General features: G+C 47.4%; 1 protein-coding gene across 1 annotated transcript in view; it reads left to right on the plus strand.

Moving 5' to 3' along the window:
* Positions 1-9,697: 9,697 nt before the first annotated feature.
* LOC147668777 (epidermal growth factor receptor kinase substrate 8-like) overlaps positions 9,698-16,129 on the plus strand; it is a gene marked incomplete at its 3' end in the record, with an annotated part of 62,163 nt that continues 55,731 nt past the window's right edge. The window contains exon 1 of the mRNA XM_086948441.1: positions 9,698-9,918. Coding sequence (XP_086804567.1) covers positions 9,709-9,918 — 210 coding nt within the window. The remainder of the gene's footprint in view (positions 9,919-16,129) is intronic.

Raw genomic sequence — 16,129 nt, forward strand, 5'->3', positions numbered from 1 at the left:
CCCCTCTCACATGAGAAGAGGAGCTGAGTGTCGTCGGCATACGACACGATCCGGGCACCAAAAGACTCCGCCACCGCCGCCAAAGGGGTCATATAGATATTAAAAAGGGTCGGGCTCAAAATAGAGCCCTGAGGGACCCCGACTCCCAAAGGCGGCATTACAGCGGTGTCAGATGATGTCCAGATCGTTTGCCGGCGGCCGGCCAGGAAGGAAGAAAACCATTTGAGCACCGTCCCCCGCAGGCCAATCTCAAAGAGTCTTGCGAGCAGGCCCTCATGGGGGACGGTGTCGAAGGCCGCCGACAGGTCCAACAACACCAGCATGACTTTGCCCCCGGAATCCAGCACCCCTTTGATGGTTTCCGAAACCTCAAGGAGCGCGGTCTCGGTGCTGCGGTTTGAGCGGAAGCCTGACTGGGAGTCGTGCAAGATCTCATGAGACTCCAAAAAGTTGGTGAGCACCGACTGAACGTGCTTTTCCAAGATTTTTACAAAAGCCGGCAGCAGCGAAATAGGCCTGTAATTAACAGGGGCTTTCGGATCAAGTCCCGGCTTTTTAAGCAACGGGATCACCATTGCCTGCTTCCAAGATGGCGGCACCTCTCCCGAGCTCAACGAAAGGTTGAGAAGAGGGTGAGCCAACGGGTTAACCACCTCCGCCAATTTACCCAGAAGCTTAGCTGGGCAGGGGTCAAGCGGAGACCCAGATTTTAAATTGCCCATGAGCGCAAGGGAGGCGGAGGCTGGCAGAGATGGAAACTCAGCCAATATGGCGCCCTGCATGACTGAGGGGGGCATACCCTCCTCTGGCACCGGCCGCGTAACCGGTCCACTCGAAGAAAAGGAGTCCTGGATGAGTTTGATCTTGCCTGTAAAAAAGCACGCCAGATCTGCTGCCCAGGATTCTACAGGGCCCACTTCCAAAGCGGTGGTCCGGGGTGAGATGAATTCGCGAACGATCGTAAAAATCTCCTTGCTGGAGTTCGAAGCTGCTTCGATTCTCCCCGCGAAGTAGGCTTTCTTTTCGAGGCGGATGTCGCGGTGGTAAGCTTTAACCGCAGCCTTGTAGGCAGACCTGTCCTTGCTGTTGTAATGTGCCCGCCAGGCCCTTTCGGCTACCTTGCACTGCTGCCGCGTAGCCCACAGAGCCGAGGTAAACCAAGGGGCAGAAACCCGCTTAGATGTCGGGCGGGGGGGCAGAGCAGGGGCCAGGTCGTTCAGCCTCTCCGTCAGCCACTTTTGCAGGGCCTCCAGGTCGCTTTCCAGCACGCCCGACCGAGGGCAAGGGTGAGTCACAGCAGCCTGGGCTAGCATCTCAGGGGTCACCCTGCTAAATGCTCTACAGGCTCGTCCCCTCTGCTGTGGGACAGGGTTCAACGCCCTAACCTTGCCACTGATAACAAATTTGGCAAGCCAATGATCCGACCACAGGACCGGGAGAATCTCTTTCACTACCAGCGGAGAAGTCGAGAAAACCTGATCTAGGGTATGCCCCTTCTCGTGGGTCGGACCCTGTAGGTGTGGGGTCAGTCCCAGCGGCGTCATAGCCTCCAAGAGCTTAATAGCGGCGGGGTCCGATGGATCATCCATCCGGATGTTAAAGTCCCCAGCCACTAAGCAATGTTCTGCTCTCAGGGCTAGACCCGCCACCACCAAATCAAGGTCAGCAAAGAACGTCCCAAGCGGACCGGGGGGGCGGTAAACTAGCAGTCCCTTCACTGATTGGTGCGGCGCTAGCGCGATAGAAAAAGCCAGCGATTCAGAGCCGCGGATGTCCTCAGTGGGCAAGATGGTACAAGGTGTGCCCTTCTTTACCATCAGTGCAACCCCGCCGCCCCTGCCCTTTGCTCTGTCCTTCCTGAAGATGTCATAATCGGGCGGAATGGCCATGGCCACATCGGGATTAGACGCTTCGCCCCACCAAGTCTCCGTCAACATAAGGCAGAGTGGTATCTCAGTCTCGAGGAGCTCAAAAATGTGTTGCGCATGGCAGCTAGCCGACCTGGTGTTTAACAGCATACAGGCGTACTCCGCACCAGCGATGTCAATAGGCGGAGTAGATGACAAAACCCGGGTAGGATGCCAGCCACAACCCGGACAACGCAACTTGCCCTTATGGCGGGCCGGAAAGACAGTGCGGCAGCAGCTCTCCCTGACATGCAAGGAGCGCAGCTCCATGGAGGAGTACCGCATACTGGGCTGAATAGCGCCTCGAAGGCGGATTCCGCTGTAAGGATATTAATCCGTTTGCCGTGTGCTAGTTCTCTTTCATTTGCTAATGCGATTTGCACTGCGTTCACAGTTCTTTCTGTGCGACTGAATGCTTTTTCTGCTTGTGTGTACAAGTGAGATTTAATTGAAATTGGTACCTTTTCTCCCTCATTAGAGGTTAGGTACGTGAATCCGCATCTTCCTGGGATGACTCGGATTACAAGATCGATCGTGTTGTCACGTGTATCTAATTTTGTTTTTGCTAACATGTCTGTTTGCAGTGATCTCAAAATTTCTGTGTGTTTTTGAGTCCAATTGATTTGTTTTAAATCAGGTTTTATTAGTTCGTAGAGAGGTTTAACCCTCTCTGCGTAATTTAGGATGTAAGTTCTTCCGAAATTCAGAAAACCTAGTATGGATTGTAAATTCTTCAGCGTTTTTGGAGCTTGGAGTACAGCGCACTTCTCTAAGAAGTTGTCCGCTAGGCTTTTCCCTTCACTTGATAATTCGTACCCTAAGAACAGTACTGTCAGATGGGCAATTCGGGACTTTTTAAAGTTGAATTTGTAACCCTCTGCTGCGAACCCAAGTATAATGGTGTTCACTCTTTTCAAGTGAGTATCCAAGTCGTCCTCTGTGAGATAAATATCATCTACGTAAGACAATGCTTCATCATCATAGATTTGTAGTAACTCTGTTACCCTAGCTGAGAATAGTCCTGGGCTGTTCTTGAACCCCTGTGGGAGTCGACAGAATTTTTCTGCGACCCAAATGCGGAGAAAGCGGTCAAATATCTGCTTTCTGGTGCAATGTTTTGACAAAAGAAACCATTAGAAATGTCTAATGTCGTTTTGTATTTTTTCCTAACTATGTTATTCATTAGGGCTGCACTATGCGAGTTTTGTACCGCAAAAGTTTTGCAACATGTATTAAGATGTCTGTAGTCCAAAACTAGACGATATGAATTGTCTGGCTTGGAGACAGGAAACAAAGGATTGTTCATTTGAGAGGTGCATGTTTCAATCACCCCCTGGTACTCAAGTTGATCTAAGATCTCCCTGACTTGTTTTTTAGCTTCTTGCTTTATGGGATACTGCCGTTGGGCAGTTGGTTCACTTTTTAGTTGGATTTTGTGAGGCGGTGAATCCTCATCCCATCCTACATGATTTTTATACAATGCAGGTGCCTGGGCCACTGCCCATTTCCTTGCATATGTGTATTTTTTATGAATCGGAATGTGATTCGAGAAGGCAGGCATAATCACTTCTTCGCCACGAGGGCACTCCCTGACAAACTCCGGGGGCCAATCTTTTTCAGCTAACAGAATATCATAGCCTTTTGAGAGCTTATCCCAAAATAGACCCTTAATTTTCCTAGTCTTATCACCCTCTATACGCAATGTTATTTCGTATACTTTATGGGGCTCGCTAAGTCTGGCGTCGGCAGTTTCAACCTGAATGTATTCATTCGTGTCCACTGTCTCCAGATGACTCATCAAGATCTTGCGCGCTATACTGATTTCTGCTGCACTGTCCAACATTGTCAATGCCCACTCCCCGTTTTTCAACTGTGTCCTCAGTATTCTCGGCATGGTTGATTACTCTAATACTGGCTACCTTCTTTTTCTGAAATTGAGATTTTTTACTCTGAGCAGGTTCCTTGTCTTTGGACTTGGTGTGCTCTCCTTGGTCTGACCTTCCTCTTCTTTCCGAATTCTGTGGAAGAGATCGAGAGGGACGTGTATCAATACTTTGATATCTATCAGGTTTTTTCAGATTATCCCTATTTCTAAGGTTATATCTTTTCTCAGAGGGCTCCCGTTGGGGAGACTGGCGTTCTCGAGTCGGAGTTCTTTCCCTCCGTCGAGGAGACCTTCCTCTGGACTGGAAAACTTTTTCCTTGGGAGTGGATTGTTTATTTCCATCCCAGCTCTTTTTAGGAGTGTTTGAATTATTTTTAATAAATAATTTTACTAGCTCTCTATAAGCTTTTGTTAATTCTCCAATGTTAACTAAGAGATCTTCCTTTGACATTTTTGCAATGTCAGGATGTGGTGTGTAGCTGGCTAGAACCGGCCACGTGGCTCCTGGTCTACCTAGTGGACCGAGCCTAGTTATGTGATCATTGTGTTTTAGGGCGCCATTAAACCAGAGCAGGTGCTCTTGAAATTTAAGTGGAATTTCAATCTCCTCGAAAGGAGCGTACTCTTCCGGAGGTTTCTCTATTTTGTAATAGTGAAACTCTTGTGTTATAGCGTTTACCGCTGGAAAGTTTATCCATGAATAGAATACCTCTGTCTGCCGATACTCGTGAGCCTCTATCACGAAAATTACTGTACCACCTTGAGGTGTCAGTCCGTTTTCTATAAGTTTTAAAGTTATAGATCTTCTTAACTGGACCGGGATGATAATAGCACCCGGGTCTGTGTATTCGGGACCTTGCTGAGTCGCATCTGCTGCGGCCCCAGTGGTGCCGTTGTTTTCTACTGACATTGTATAAATGCAGTTTTTGCAGAGTAGGTCTCCAAGGAGACAAAGATTAGATGCACAATATTTTGGAACACTGTATCCTTCAACGTTGAATAAACCAGAGCTTTACATAGGAATCTCTTCCTACTAAGGTCGGGCGGATTTTAACCTTTCACCCACTCCAGACGTCTATTGGAGTATTTACGGGAGAAAGGGGTGTGAAATATGCACGACTGAGTTACTCTACAAGTCTTGCGTTAGTTTATCGCCTTACCAAACGTTAGGGCGCCATGTAGTGTAGTTCCTAGTTTCCCACTAGGCCCTGCGCATTGGAATAACATAAACAGTAGTATCGACGTGGAACTGCTTATATTCCAGGCCTCCACTGACTATGCTAAACTTAATTGGGTTGTGTTACCAACTAGCTCAGAGGTCACTGGAAACTTTCTTCTCTGCATAGGAAGTGATCAGCTTCCTTGGCACAGACAAGAAGGGATTCAGTTTTCCAACAACCGTGCAACATGACAACTTTGCTCCTCAGATCAAGAGTCAATCTCTAGGGTCGTGTGAAACAATAGACATAGATTTCACTCAGTCAGTCTGGTGCAGTTTACTTTCACGAGATGTAGAGAATAGAGAGACGGGCGTTTGTCAATAAAGGGTTAACATTTATTGAACAGTCTTTCTTCTCGTACAAGAGAAATGTATTGCCACAATTGCAATAACTGTTATTATAAAAAGTACGTACAGTAAGATAAGTATTGCGAAATAGAACTGTAAAAGCATTGATATGGTTTCTTAGCCATACAATGGTTTAAAAGTAATAAAACATATATACAGTCATATATACATTAGGCTAACATACTCAACTGGTGCTTCTAACTAAGCCTACCCCAGTGTGCCTGACCTAAGCCTAACACGTGAGAAGGGGAGTAAGTAAGTAGCTTAAGTTAAGTTGGTTTTGCCAAGGTTTGTTTCAAGAATTCTCGTCTAAGGGTTTAGTCAACACCATACCTCTGAATAGAATGATGGAGGATTGGTATCTCCTTCAGGGGTCTCTCTCGATATCCCAGTCACCCGCGAGGGTAAACTGGAAGCGCCGGGACTGGATTTCTCTGCACGAGAAAGGCAGCGGCTCTCTTCAGCACGTCGAGGAAGGAGGGGGGACAGCGTCCGCGGGCAGCTGGATTCGGCTGGATGTCTTCGCAGAGGACGGCTGTTTCAGCTCCTAAAGCGTACTGCACCATAGTTTGCGCTGTAGCGGCGATAATGGTAATCAGCAGCTTCACCACCACAGGATAGCAGGCTGCAGCAACAGTAGCTTGCAGCTCACAGCTCACATTGCTTAAGGCAACGTTGGTAATATTTATACCTGACAGGTGCCGGGTTTGACGCAAGTTTGCTGGACATAAGACGTCAATTAAAGATGTCACTAGGAAGTGACAGTTATCAGTTGCTCATTAGAGTTCCATTACTAATCAAAACATAGCAAGCGGGGATTTCCAGGTTTGCTAAGTTTTTATCTTGTTGAAGAACTCGGAGTGTTATCTAGGAATATCAGATAGTGACTTCTGCTCTGTCATTGCACTAATTGGTCGCAAAGGAAGTAGCAGAGAGTCATGCTGGAATGTGGCTCTGTTCGTGTGAGGCCAGAGATGACTTTTCAGAAAATCGCACTTGAACGGTTATGCCAATATAGGGAATAAAGGGATTTATAGCCGAATAGGGGCATAAGGTCACAGTATCGATTAGGAACCTAGATAAGCACGCAACAGCCCCATCACTCCTCCTGCCCCGTCACCTCTCCTTTCCTATCACCTCTCCTGTCCCGTCACTGCTGCTGTCCCGTCACTGCTCCTGACCCGTCACCTCTACTGCCCCATCAGTTCCCCTGGCCCATCACTTCTCCTACGCTGTCACTTCTCCTGCCCCGTCACTTCTCCTACGGTGTCACTTCTCCTGCCCATTACTTCTTCTGCCCTGTAACCTCTCCTGCCCCATTACCTCTCCTCTCCTGTCGCCTCTTCTGTCCCGTCATTGCTCTTGCCAGTTCACTATGTGTACAACATGACAAATTACACAAGGGGGTAAATTCCCCACAGTAGGGGGGGGGGGAAGCTCCTCTGTAATCACTAACACTGATCTCACTGGCAGATGACATGCTAAAGGCAGAAGGCGGCGCATTGTCATTCGAAAGGTGATAATCAGCCTCAATCGGAATGACAATGTGCCTGCCCGCAGCCTGTGTGAGCTCAGGGAGATGCTGCTGCAGCCTCTGGAGTTCAACAGAGAAGTGCGAGCAGCCCCAGAAGCAGAATGAAAAAGTTATCGTTTTCAAGTTGGACTATTCTTGCCGTCCCGGGACGATTTTTTGAAAGAAAGAAGTAGGGGAACGGATTGAAATAATTTTTAAAAGTAGGGGCACGTCGTACCCTTCTGATCCCGTCCAGTTTTACCACTGGCACTGCCATACTCTACCCAGTGGTCGCTGGCCCGGCTGTCCGGTGTGCGTCTGTCCGCAGGAGTGGAAAGACCAGAAGAGGAGGGGCTGGCTCATGCGGCAATACACGAGTGTGCTGGCCGCCCGGAGAGCTGGTGAGAGCACCACTGTAATTAAGCAACAAATTAATTCAAGTGAAAACCAGAGAAAACATTCTCATCATTGGAATCACCATTCTGAAAATGTACAATGCTGGTGATGCCATTAAGAGTGTTCTGAGCACTTCACAAAGAGTAAAAATAAAACATAATGTATAACATACTCGAGAGAGTAATCGCAGACATAAATCAGAAATAATACGCAACTTGGAAGGGAAATTTTAATCGAATCACAAAAATTATGTAATTCGCTATTTGTATTGAGATTGTTTTTTACTGTCTCAAGTTTCCATATCTATTGTGCGTTTATCTGTTTGAATGACATCTCCCTGACACCCCGTTCTCTGTTCTTTACATGCTCCAAAGCATGAAACCATATTTTTGAAGTGACAGTATGATGATCTTTAATATTGATAGCTCCTGGATAGATTTCATTACATTTTTTTTCTTACACACTCCTGTATTTGTAGTTTCAGTGGGCGGGTGCTGCTACCAAAATAAATCTTTCCACAGTCACATCCTGAGACATATACAGTACACGTGGTGCAATTAATATAGCCATTTATAACATGGCTCTTGCCGGTATTATAACTGAACATCTTTGTCTTATTTCTACCCAACTTGCAAACACAGCAAAGCAGACATACCTAGAAGATATTAGGGGTTTCAGGTACCCAATTTGTAGTTCCCACAACTGGATCGTTATTCCTCACACAGCTGGAGGCGGCAAAGCGTCATAGCATCATACCTCTACGATATTTAACCTTGGGTTTGCATGGTGCAATTCTCTATGGCCTGCAGAACATGCCAACGCTTCCTCGGGGCATTCTACATTTCTGTACTCTAGTTGCTATTTTGTGTTAGATCCTCATCCTTCTCCCTTTTCTTTGCTAATCTGTGCGGTGCTTGTCACAGGATATCCTTCTCTGACACCTGAACATGGGATTCTATTGGAATTCCCAAGGGCATATTATCAAGCAAATTATCGCCGCTTTAGCGGCAGTTTTCTGCCGCTAAACTGGTGATAATTTTTTAACGCTGTTCTTGATCAAATGCCCCTTAGGCCCTTGCCTCAGCTCTTTCAAACAGTTCAGTTTGCGGCTGCTCTAGGACCAGCTCATGATCAGTCGAGGGTGCCCTGTCTCAGGGGTTTGAGTGGGGCGGGTCATAACCTCAGGCACATCTGTAATTGAAAACTAGCCTTTCAACAGCTCTGTAGCCAAACCTAACTTTACAGGCAAAACAGGGATCGATTTCTAAACGATTACTGTAAAAACCTTTACGGTAATCCATGTCAGGGGCGCAGTCCATGTTTACATTTCACTTGTTCCCTATCACTGTTTGCTTTTTACAGGATATTGTGTTTCAGTGTTTTTTTTTCATGCAGCGTATTTCCCTTGTTTATTCTGTACTGTGAGCTGATTAGCTTCTAAATGTCTATGTAAGTTCAGGTTGTAGGTGGCGGTTTATGAGGAGCTTTGTGTGTTTTTGAGCAGAGACGGAAAGTGTGTGAGTTTCTCACAGTGCCTCTCAATCGGTCATACAAATGTTCAGAATACATGCTCATCCAATCCTTGGCTTCACTAAACAGCGCACAGAGCAGTTGTCAAGTATGCCATTTATAAATGTGATCCTGGGCAAAAGTATGTCAAGGACATACGCAGCTTTCAAAATATTGATAGGGCGAAAGTAAAAGAAAATGTCTGATTGACAGTCTCCTGTTGTCAGCAAGCTCACAGAGACATCACAATGCTGGTCGGTGGCATGCCTTGGGCAGCAAAGGATTATAGTTTACATCTTTTAAACCACGCCCTTAATTACATAACCGGCATCTCATGAAAATGATTCTTAGTTAAGCTTCTTAGCCCATGCTTGTTTTAAAAATCCCCTTCCACTTTTGTTGTCCCTTGTTTGCACCCAATGCACCTAGACAAAGGTCATCGTTGCGCAAACAGGGAGAGTACCCCCTTACTGTATCCAGCCCCTAGTGTTAAGAGTCAGTTCTCACTTGAGCAGTAAATGTGGCTAAACAGCCAGAGCTGCAGACTTTGGACCTAGAGAATCAGAATCGATTCCTGTCCTAGCTCAACATCCTGTGATTCTAGGCAAATCGCTTAATCGTCCAGATCCTAAAAAGGCAGATTTGTGATGTAATCTGGTGCTCTGATGTCCTTCGGCTAAGTTCACGCTATATAAAACTGCAAAAGTACATCCACTTGATCAAAAGTCCCTAGAAGCTTCCTCTCTACGATCGACGGCTGCAGGGTTTTGCTAGAGTGGTATAAGTGGTGTAAGATAATCGCCATCCCTGCGTCATGGAGCGATGACGTAAATCTGCAGGGCGTGACCGGCGAGCGCTAATGACAGCAGATAACAGCCAAGGACCATAAATGCCGGGCAGAGGACCAAAGCACCCGGAACACGGGGATGAAATGCCTCCGGGCTCCCTCCAGGCCTGGCAGGGGGCGGGCCCCCGCGGCTGCCAGGTGAGAGCGGCACGAGGAGGGAGAAGCCTTCGTCATTGGTGGACTTTGGCTCCTCCATGCTTGGCTTCCCTGTTCACATCCCATGGGCTGCGCTTCGAGGAGACGGATCCTCCTGCGAGCAGGACCACACTGAGACCATCCGGAGGGCGGACAGAGGTGAGCAAACCAACCCCGACCCTAGAGGCCTAGACCCTCAGGGCTGACTAACCCAGAGCCCCGAGAGCAGAGCGCACGACGGGCTCTACCCACTGGCCCTGGGCCCGCCCCAGGCGCAAGCAAGAGCAATGGCCCATTGGCTGCTGCTGGGACGGTAAAGAACAGCACTGGCCAAGGTTCATTGTGCCGCTCTGTGCTCCGGTGCAGCCATCAGTAGTAACACCAAAGGGAAATGAGGCCGGACCGACTCTACCATCAGTAGTAACACCTCGGGTTCGGGTAACTAAGGGCAGGCGGATTCTAACATTTATATAACACCGGGGGGATGGGGGGGGGGGGATTAGTCAGTGCCAGGCAGACTCTCACGTCTGTAGCAACATCAGAGACAGGCTAGACTCTAACCCTCAATACTAACATAGAGTAACTGAGGGCCAGCCCTAACCCTTCCAGAGAACTGTGGGCCATGCTCTACCCTCAACAGGAAGACTGCCGGCTGCTGAGGGTCAGACTCAACCCTGAGTACTAACCAATGTTTAATTTGAGCCGGTGGTTTCTGGTGCTCGGCACCAGCACTTAATTGTCAAGGCCGGCACTTGCGAGGGCTGCTAAGTGTTTGTGTAATTTGGAGATGAGTAGGGCAACAGTTGTTGATAACTGAAAATAACTAATACATGACGCCGATTGCATTCTAAGAGTTTTGAGGCCTCTAACAGTCTGAATTGCCTCAGTTGAAGAAGTGTGATGGTTAGCAGGTGTGTAGGTTCCGTCATTGGCAGGTGTTGTGAGTGGTGTGAGCTGCAGCATCCTCCTGACAAGCCCCGGGCACTTATTTTTTACATATTAAGCACTGGTACTAACACCGAGCGACTGAGGACTAGACTCTAACCCTCAATACTAACACCCGACGGAACTGAGGGCCAGGCTCTCACCCTCAGTACTGATATTCCTGAGAACTGTGGGCCAAGCTCTGCCCTCTGTTCCTCAATGCTCATTCCCAGGAAATGTGGAATCTCAATACTCCCTGGAACTGAGTGACAGACTCCTACCCACAATACTGCTCTCTTTCTCCCAGGAGATGTGGAATCAAATACTCTTACGCAAACGAGAAACGGAGGCCCTTATGCTAGGCCTCAGTGCTCACCACGCACCCCCCCCCCTTGCTTCAAGAAACACAGAACCTAGTTATTGTAACTCTTATGAAGCTGCTAACCCCTACGAAATATGGATTCTACATATTGTCTCACTGTCAGCCTCATACTGAACACCTTCACGCCTCAGAAAACGAGTTCCAAAACTTGACTTATTAAAGCTGACCTCTCCCACCCTCAAGAACTGACCAGCAGTCTCTAAACCTCAATACTGATTCTCCATTGCTCAAGAAAGCAAGGAAAATTCATTTTCCCTGACGGCAAAATTAGAGATTTGTGATCTCCTTACAGTGATCTTTATTACTACCCTTTTGTCGTACGTCCGTAATTGTGACGGCTATGGTAGTTTGGCTGGTGCAAGGACTTTTGGTTCTTCCACCAGGTATACTGAGTGACATGTTGGTTGTTAGTGCACCTTCAGAATCAGGCGCATCAGTAGAGAGTGACTGTCAGAGAATTAAGAACCATGGGGCTGGTTTGGACATAAAAGCCCGGTGAGTCCAATGGGCGTTGCGCGCCTGCTTGGTCCCATCCCTGCATGTCAGTGTAAACATCACTGCCCTTGAGCTAAAGCTAGCTGTTGCTAAAGGTATATGAGGCCAATTCATCACAGCGGAGATAGTGTGAGTGCAGTCAGTTCTAAATTAAGAAGAGCGTGGAGGCAGTCGAGGCAGGGAGAGGGCAAGTGTTGAGCAAACAGAGAACACAAGAAGCTGAAAGAAAGAAAATATCACATACAATGTATAACTGTGTAGAGTCTTTATCAAGTGGTATATTCTGAGGAACAAAGGTTGGATGTGTAACACAATGGAATGATGATGCTCTGAAGAAGGGTTTAGTGGACTGAAAAATCAGCATATCTTTATTTTATTTTTTTTGTTGTTGTACAAGCTTTATTCGAGATTATTTCTCATAAAAGCACAGCATAAAATTGAACATTACAGAATAAAAACATAACATTTACAATGTAGGGTGAATATAACTCCCACTGGAATTGTTCAATTCTGTAACAATTTCCTTATTTGTTATTTGTGCCTGTCCTTCGGGTTGTTCGTTGGCAACTGGAAGATTTACAGAAGATAATGGAGTTACCAGGGCGGGATACGTTAGAGTTAGGTGCTTGTCCGTAGAATTTTTAAGTAGTTCAATTGATAGTCTGCGCTCTGCGCGCCTCTCGGCCAAGGATAACTCTTTGTCAATTGAAGATGAACGATTAAAAAATAATTTATCCAAAGGGCCAATTGCCAGTGGACCAGTCTCAACCGGTGGAGTAGTCGAACGGGCGCTGGCAGTACTTGTTGAGGCAGACATTGCCCTACTTCACACCAATAGGATACAGTATATCAGATATCACTTACTGAAGAAGGAACCGTGGAGTACTTGTCAGGGGGATGGCCCAGCCCGGCCTCCTTCGGCCCCTGACGGCCACAGACGGTCCCGCCCTTGTCCCGGGCTTCTCCCGGCGCCCTCCCGCGCGCTCCCGCGCAGCGGAAACTATGGTCTGTGTTATACGCTGGAAGTACCTATCATTGGTCGGTGGACAGGGGGGTGTGGCCAGCGGGGAGAGCAGCCCAGGTGTGTGGAATGGGCGCGCAGGGGCTCCTGGAGACTGGAGTCCCTGCCTGTGCTCGCAGCCCCGCCGGCTCTTCTTCCTGCCCGCTCCTCCGCTGATAGCTTCACACAACAAACAGCAGCCTTAGGTCTCAAGGCGCTGCGGGACCCGCGAAGCGGGTCCGGCGAGGTCGGAAAAGCCTTTGGAGGTAGAAAGTGAAAACAGAATCCCTCTGGGAGGTCGCACGTCCAGCCAGCGACTCGGAAACAAAACGAGCAGTTCAGGTGATCAGCATATCATTTCTGGATGACTGGGTGTTGTTCTGACTCGCTCTGTCAGCCCACCGCGCAAACTATCACTGAGAGAAGGCCCCCGAGTGAGGGTAAGCCCTCTAGCTGCAGGGTCCTTTCTACAGGTGAAGCCGTAAAGGCGCCTCTAATGCAGACATCAAAAGATGCCTGCCTTGTCACAGGGGGCCTGACCTATAGGATGGGGACAGGGTGATGGACATGGGAAGCCTGCCAGAGTCAGAGACATTGGAACTGATGGAGGATGGCGAAGAGGCGAGTTTGTACCACACTCTCAAAGAACTGTGCAGTTGTAGCACTTTTGAACCTATGTTGGGGCGCATCATCCATGCTCCCCAAATCCACACGTGAAAGGAGGCATGGGCCCCCCCTGAGGCCTGCCACACCGGAGGCGAGACCCAAGGGAGTAACGCTCTCCACATATAGGACATGAGTCCAGCAGGAAGAATGCTGGACAGGACTTTGGCAACTCTCATGCCTATTTTCATTGACCACAGGATTGATGCCTGTGGGTCTGTGCAGAACTTGCAAGCTGACAGACAGGGACAGTCCAGCAGAGACGAAAAGCTGGCCGAGAGGCTGCATGTGAACTTCATAGAGTGAGCCCTGTTGCTTTAGCCATTGTAGTTCCTTAGGCGGGGACAGATGCATTTTTTTTTACAGACTGTAGTGGCCTGAATGACATAAGTAATTCCAACGTCCACCCCTGCTGCTGGAAATGAAAACAAAGTTTTCCACACCACTGAGTTAAAGAACGCCCTTTTCATCTTCCAAAGGTCGATAAATAGTGTCATTCTTGTACTGGAGAACTTCTTTCAAGCCTAACCTAACTACATGATTTATTTATGTATAAAGTGCAACTTACACTTGTGGGCATCACGGTGATAGTATGGCCAGGGACAAAGAAAGGCAAGGAAAGGAGCAGGTTAGCTGAAACAAAAAAGTTGAAACATGGCATCTGAGCCAACCTTGCACCATTGCTGTGCAGGTTTTTCGAAAGAGAAAGATCCAGGACATTAAAAGATATTCCAACCAACATGTTATCAGCAGTATCCAGAAATGCTCAAAATGGAGCTTTATGAGCGACAGATCTGACTTGAGTCTACTGTGCCACTAACAGCGACATGCGTCCAGGCCCAGAGCATCGGGCATAGCACCTTGAATTGAATTCTCTGTTTTATTGGAAGCCAATGGAGAGGACACAGCGAGTCTCAAACATGGCTGAATTTATGTAGCCCCGTAGCACTCGGACACCATGTTTGGAATTGGGTGCAGCTCTGCAGTAATACCTTCTGCTAGTCCAAATGTAAAGGGCAAGTGAGAGCGGACGGTAGCACTGCTGACAGGAGACCAGTTGTCTTGCAGAAGATGTGCAAAGATATCCTTCAAGGTTGAAAGCAAAACCACACAAATGGTCCAGACCTTCTGTATTTGAGTGTTTAGTGACAGCAGGGCTGGCTGTAGGCGGTGCGACCGGTGCCATCGCACCAGCTGCTGACTTCAGGGTGCGCCCTGTTTGCAAGTTTATTTTGGCTTTAAAAGCCCCTCCTTCCGCGTTCCTCGCCTCCAGCAGTCTCAAGGCAACAATAAAAATATCAAGATAACTCTGATGATTAATGTTCTTCCTGGAGGTAGATCGGACTTTTGTCTAGTTGAAGTTTTGACTGATCATAAATTAGCACAGAGGATTATTATGCCTGCTGCAAAGAACGTTTCCCATGCAGATCACAAAGTGCATATCATGTAAATAAGTCAGTGGGTTACTGCTTTTCTAAGATACATAATTTTGTTAATTGCAATTTATAAGTTAAAATCATACTATAGAACAGTGAATTATTAACTGTCATAAAAGAACTGCATGCACACTGCAAAGTATTAATTACAGCGTAGCTTAATGTTGCAAAAAGGGTTGATTTGGGTAGAAATCGATTTTTGTTATTAAAGAGAACCCCCTACACAGGTGTTCCATTTTCAATTCTGAGTTTGTGCTTCTCCAGACCAAGCACTTTCAAACCATACTGCCTACCAGTATGGATGACGTGACTCCTACACCTTGTAACATTTCCTGCACCTGATATACACACGTACGATTGTTTGTCTCTGTGTAATCTGTATGTGATACAAAGTGCTCTGTCTGACACCCTACAATGTTATGAGTGGCGCTATATACCTAATTAAATGCATCTGAAAGACTGGTTATGGAGACTCGAGGGGCACTGTTAAAAGGTGGTGGTGAGGGAATCGTGGTGGGTTGGTCACCACCTCCACAATGGATGGGGCGGCACCAACAAACATTGTCGCACTGGGCGCAACCTGAGTGACAGGTCTTGGTCAAGCAAACAACCTCGGGTTTTCATGGATCTGCATGGGGCAGCTGTGTCACCTAAAAAACATTACCCGGAGGAATCTGGCTATACTAGAGAATCACTGTCAAAACCAAAGTTTCAGTCTTGTTTCTGTTGAACATTTTCAGTTCCATTTGGAAAGGCCAGTGGCCACAACCATAGATAGATACTGGTTTCCACAACCCAGTATGTCACTTCTCCTTTGACTTCTAAAATCAATCTCTGGATTTTCATTGATGAAACTGATACAAACTACTGAACCGTGCCTTATTGTGACCAATGAGGTCTTCTTGATACCTAGGACTGTGAATCTGCCCAGCTGCAGCATACTGTGAGCAAGGATAATAAATGGATTTCCTTGAATGAAAAAGACCAGCCTTTGACTTTGCAAACTAGAACTGAGACCTAAGTGTCAAGGCCTGCTATCAATTAAGAACAGTCTACCCAAAATCCAAGGGTTGTGGACCCACCCACCCAGTGCAACTCTGCAAGAAGAACACTAGCCATTAGTTTCAAGCACACAGTGCCCATCCTCTGTCTGCTTCTACATTCTCCTCTTTCAGTCTAGCATTTGGCAGACTGTTTGTGTCATGGTGGCATGCAGGCATGTTGCTGGAGCTTGCTTGTATCTGCGTCTTTTAGCATGGACTGTAGGAAACAGGATTCTCTATTTAGTCCCTGGTGACAGGAATATTGTATGTCTACCTCATAACAGCCACCATGTACCTGATTCTTTTTGGGTGTTATTGTGTGGGTCTGGTTTGCTGTTTTATGGACTGTTGTTTGCACTTGGCTAGCCCTACAGATATACAAGACATTGTGGTATATATTATAGTCTCCCCCTAACTCTACAGCCTG

The sequence above is a fragment of the Lissotriton vulgaris genome, unplaced genomic scaffold, assembly GCF_964263255.1.
Source record: "Lissotriton vulgaris unplaced genomic scaffold, aLisVul1.2 SCAFFOLD_3919, whole genome shotgun sequence".
Classification (NCBI taxonomy): Eukaryota; Metazoa; Chordata; class Amphibia; order Caudata; family Salamandridae; genus Lissotriton; species Lissotriton vulgaris.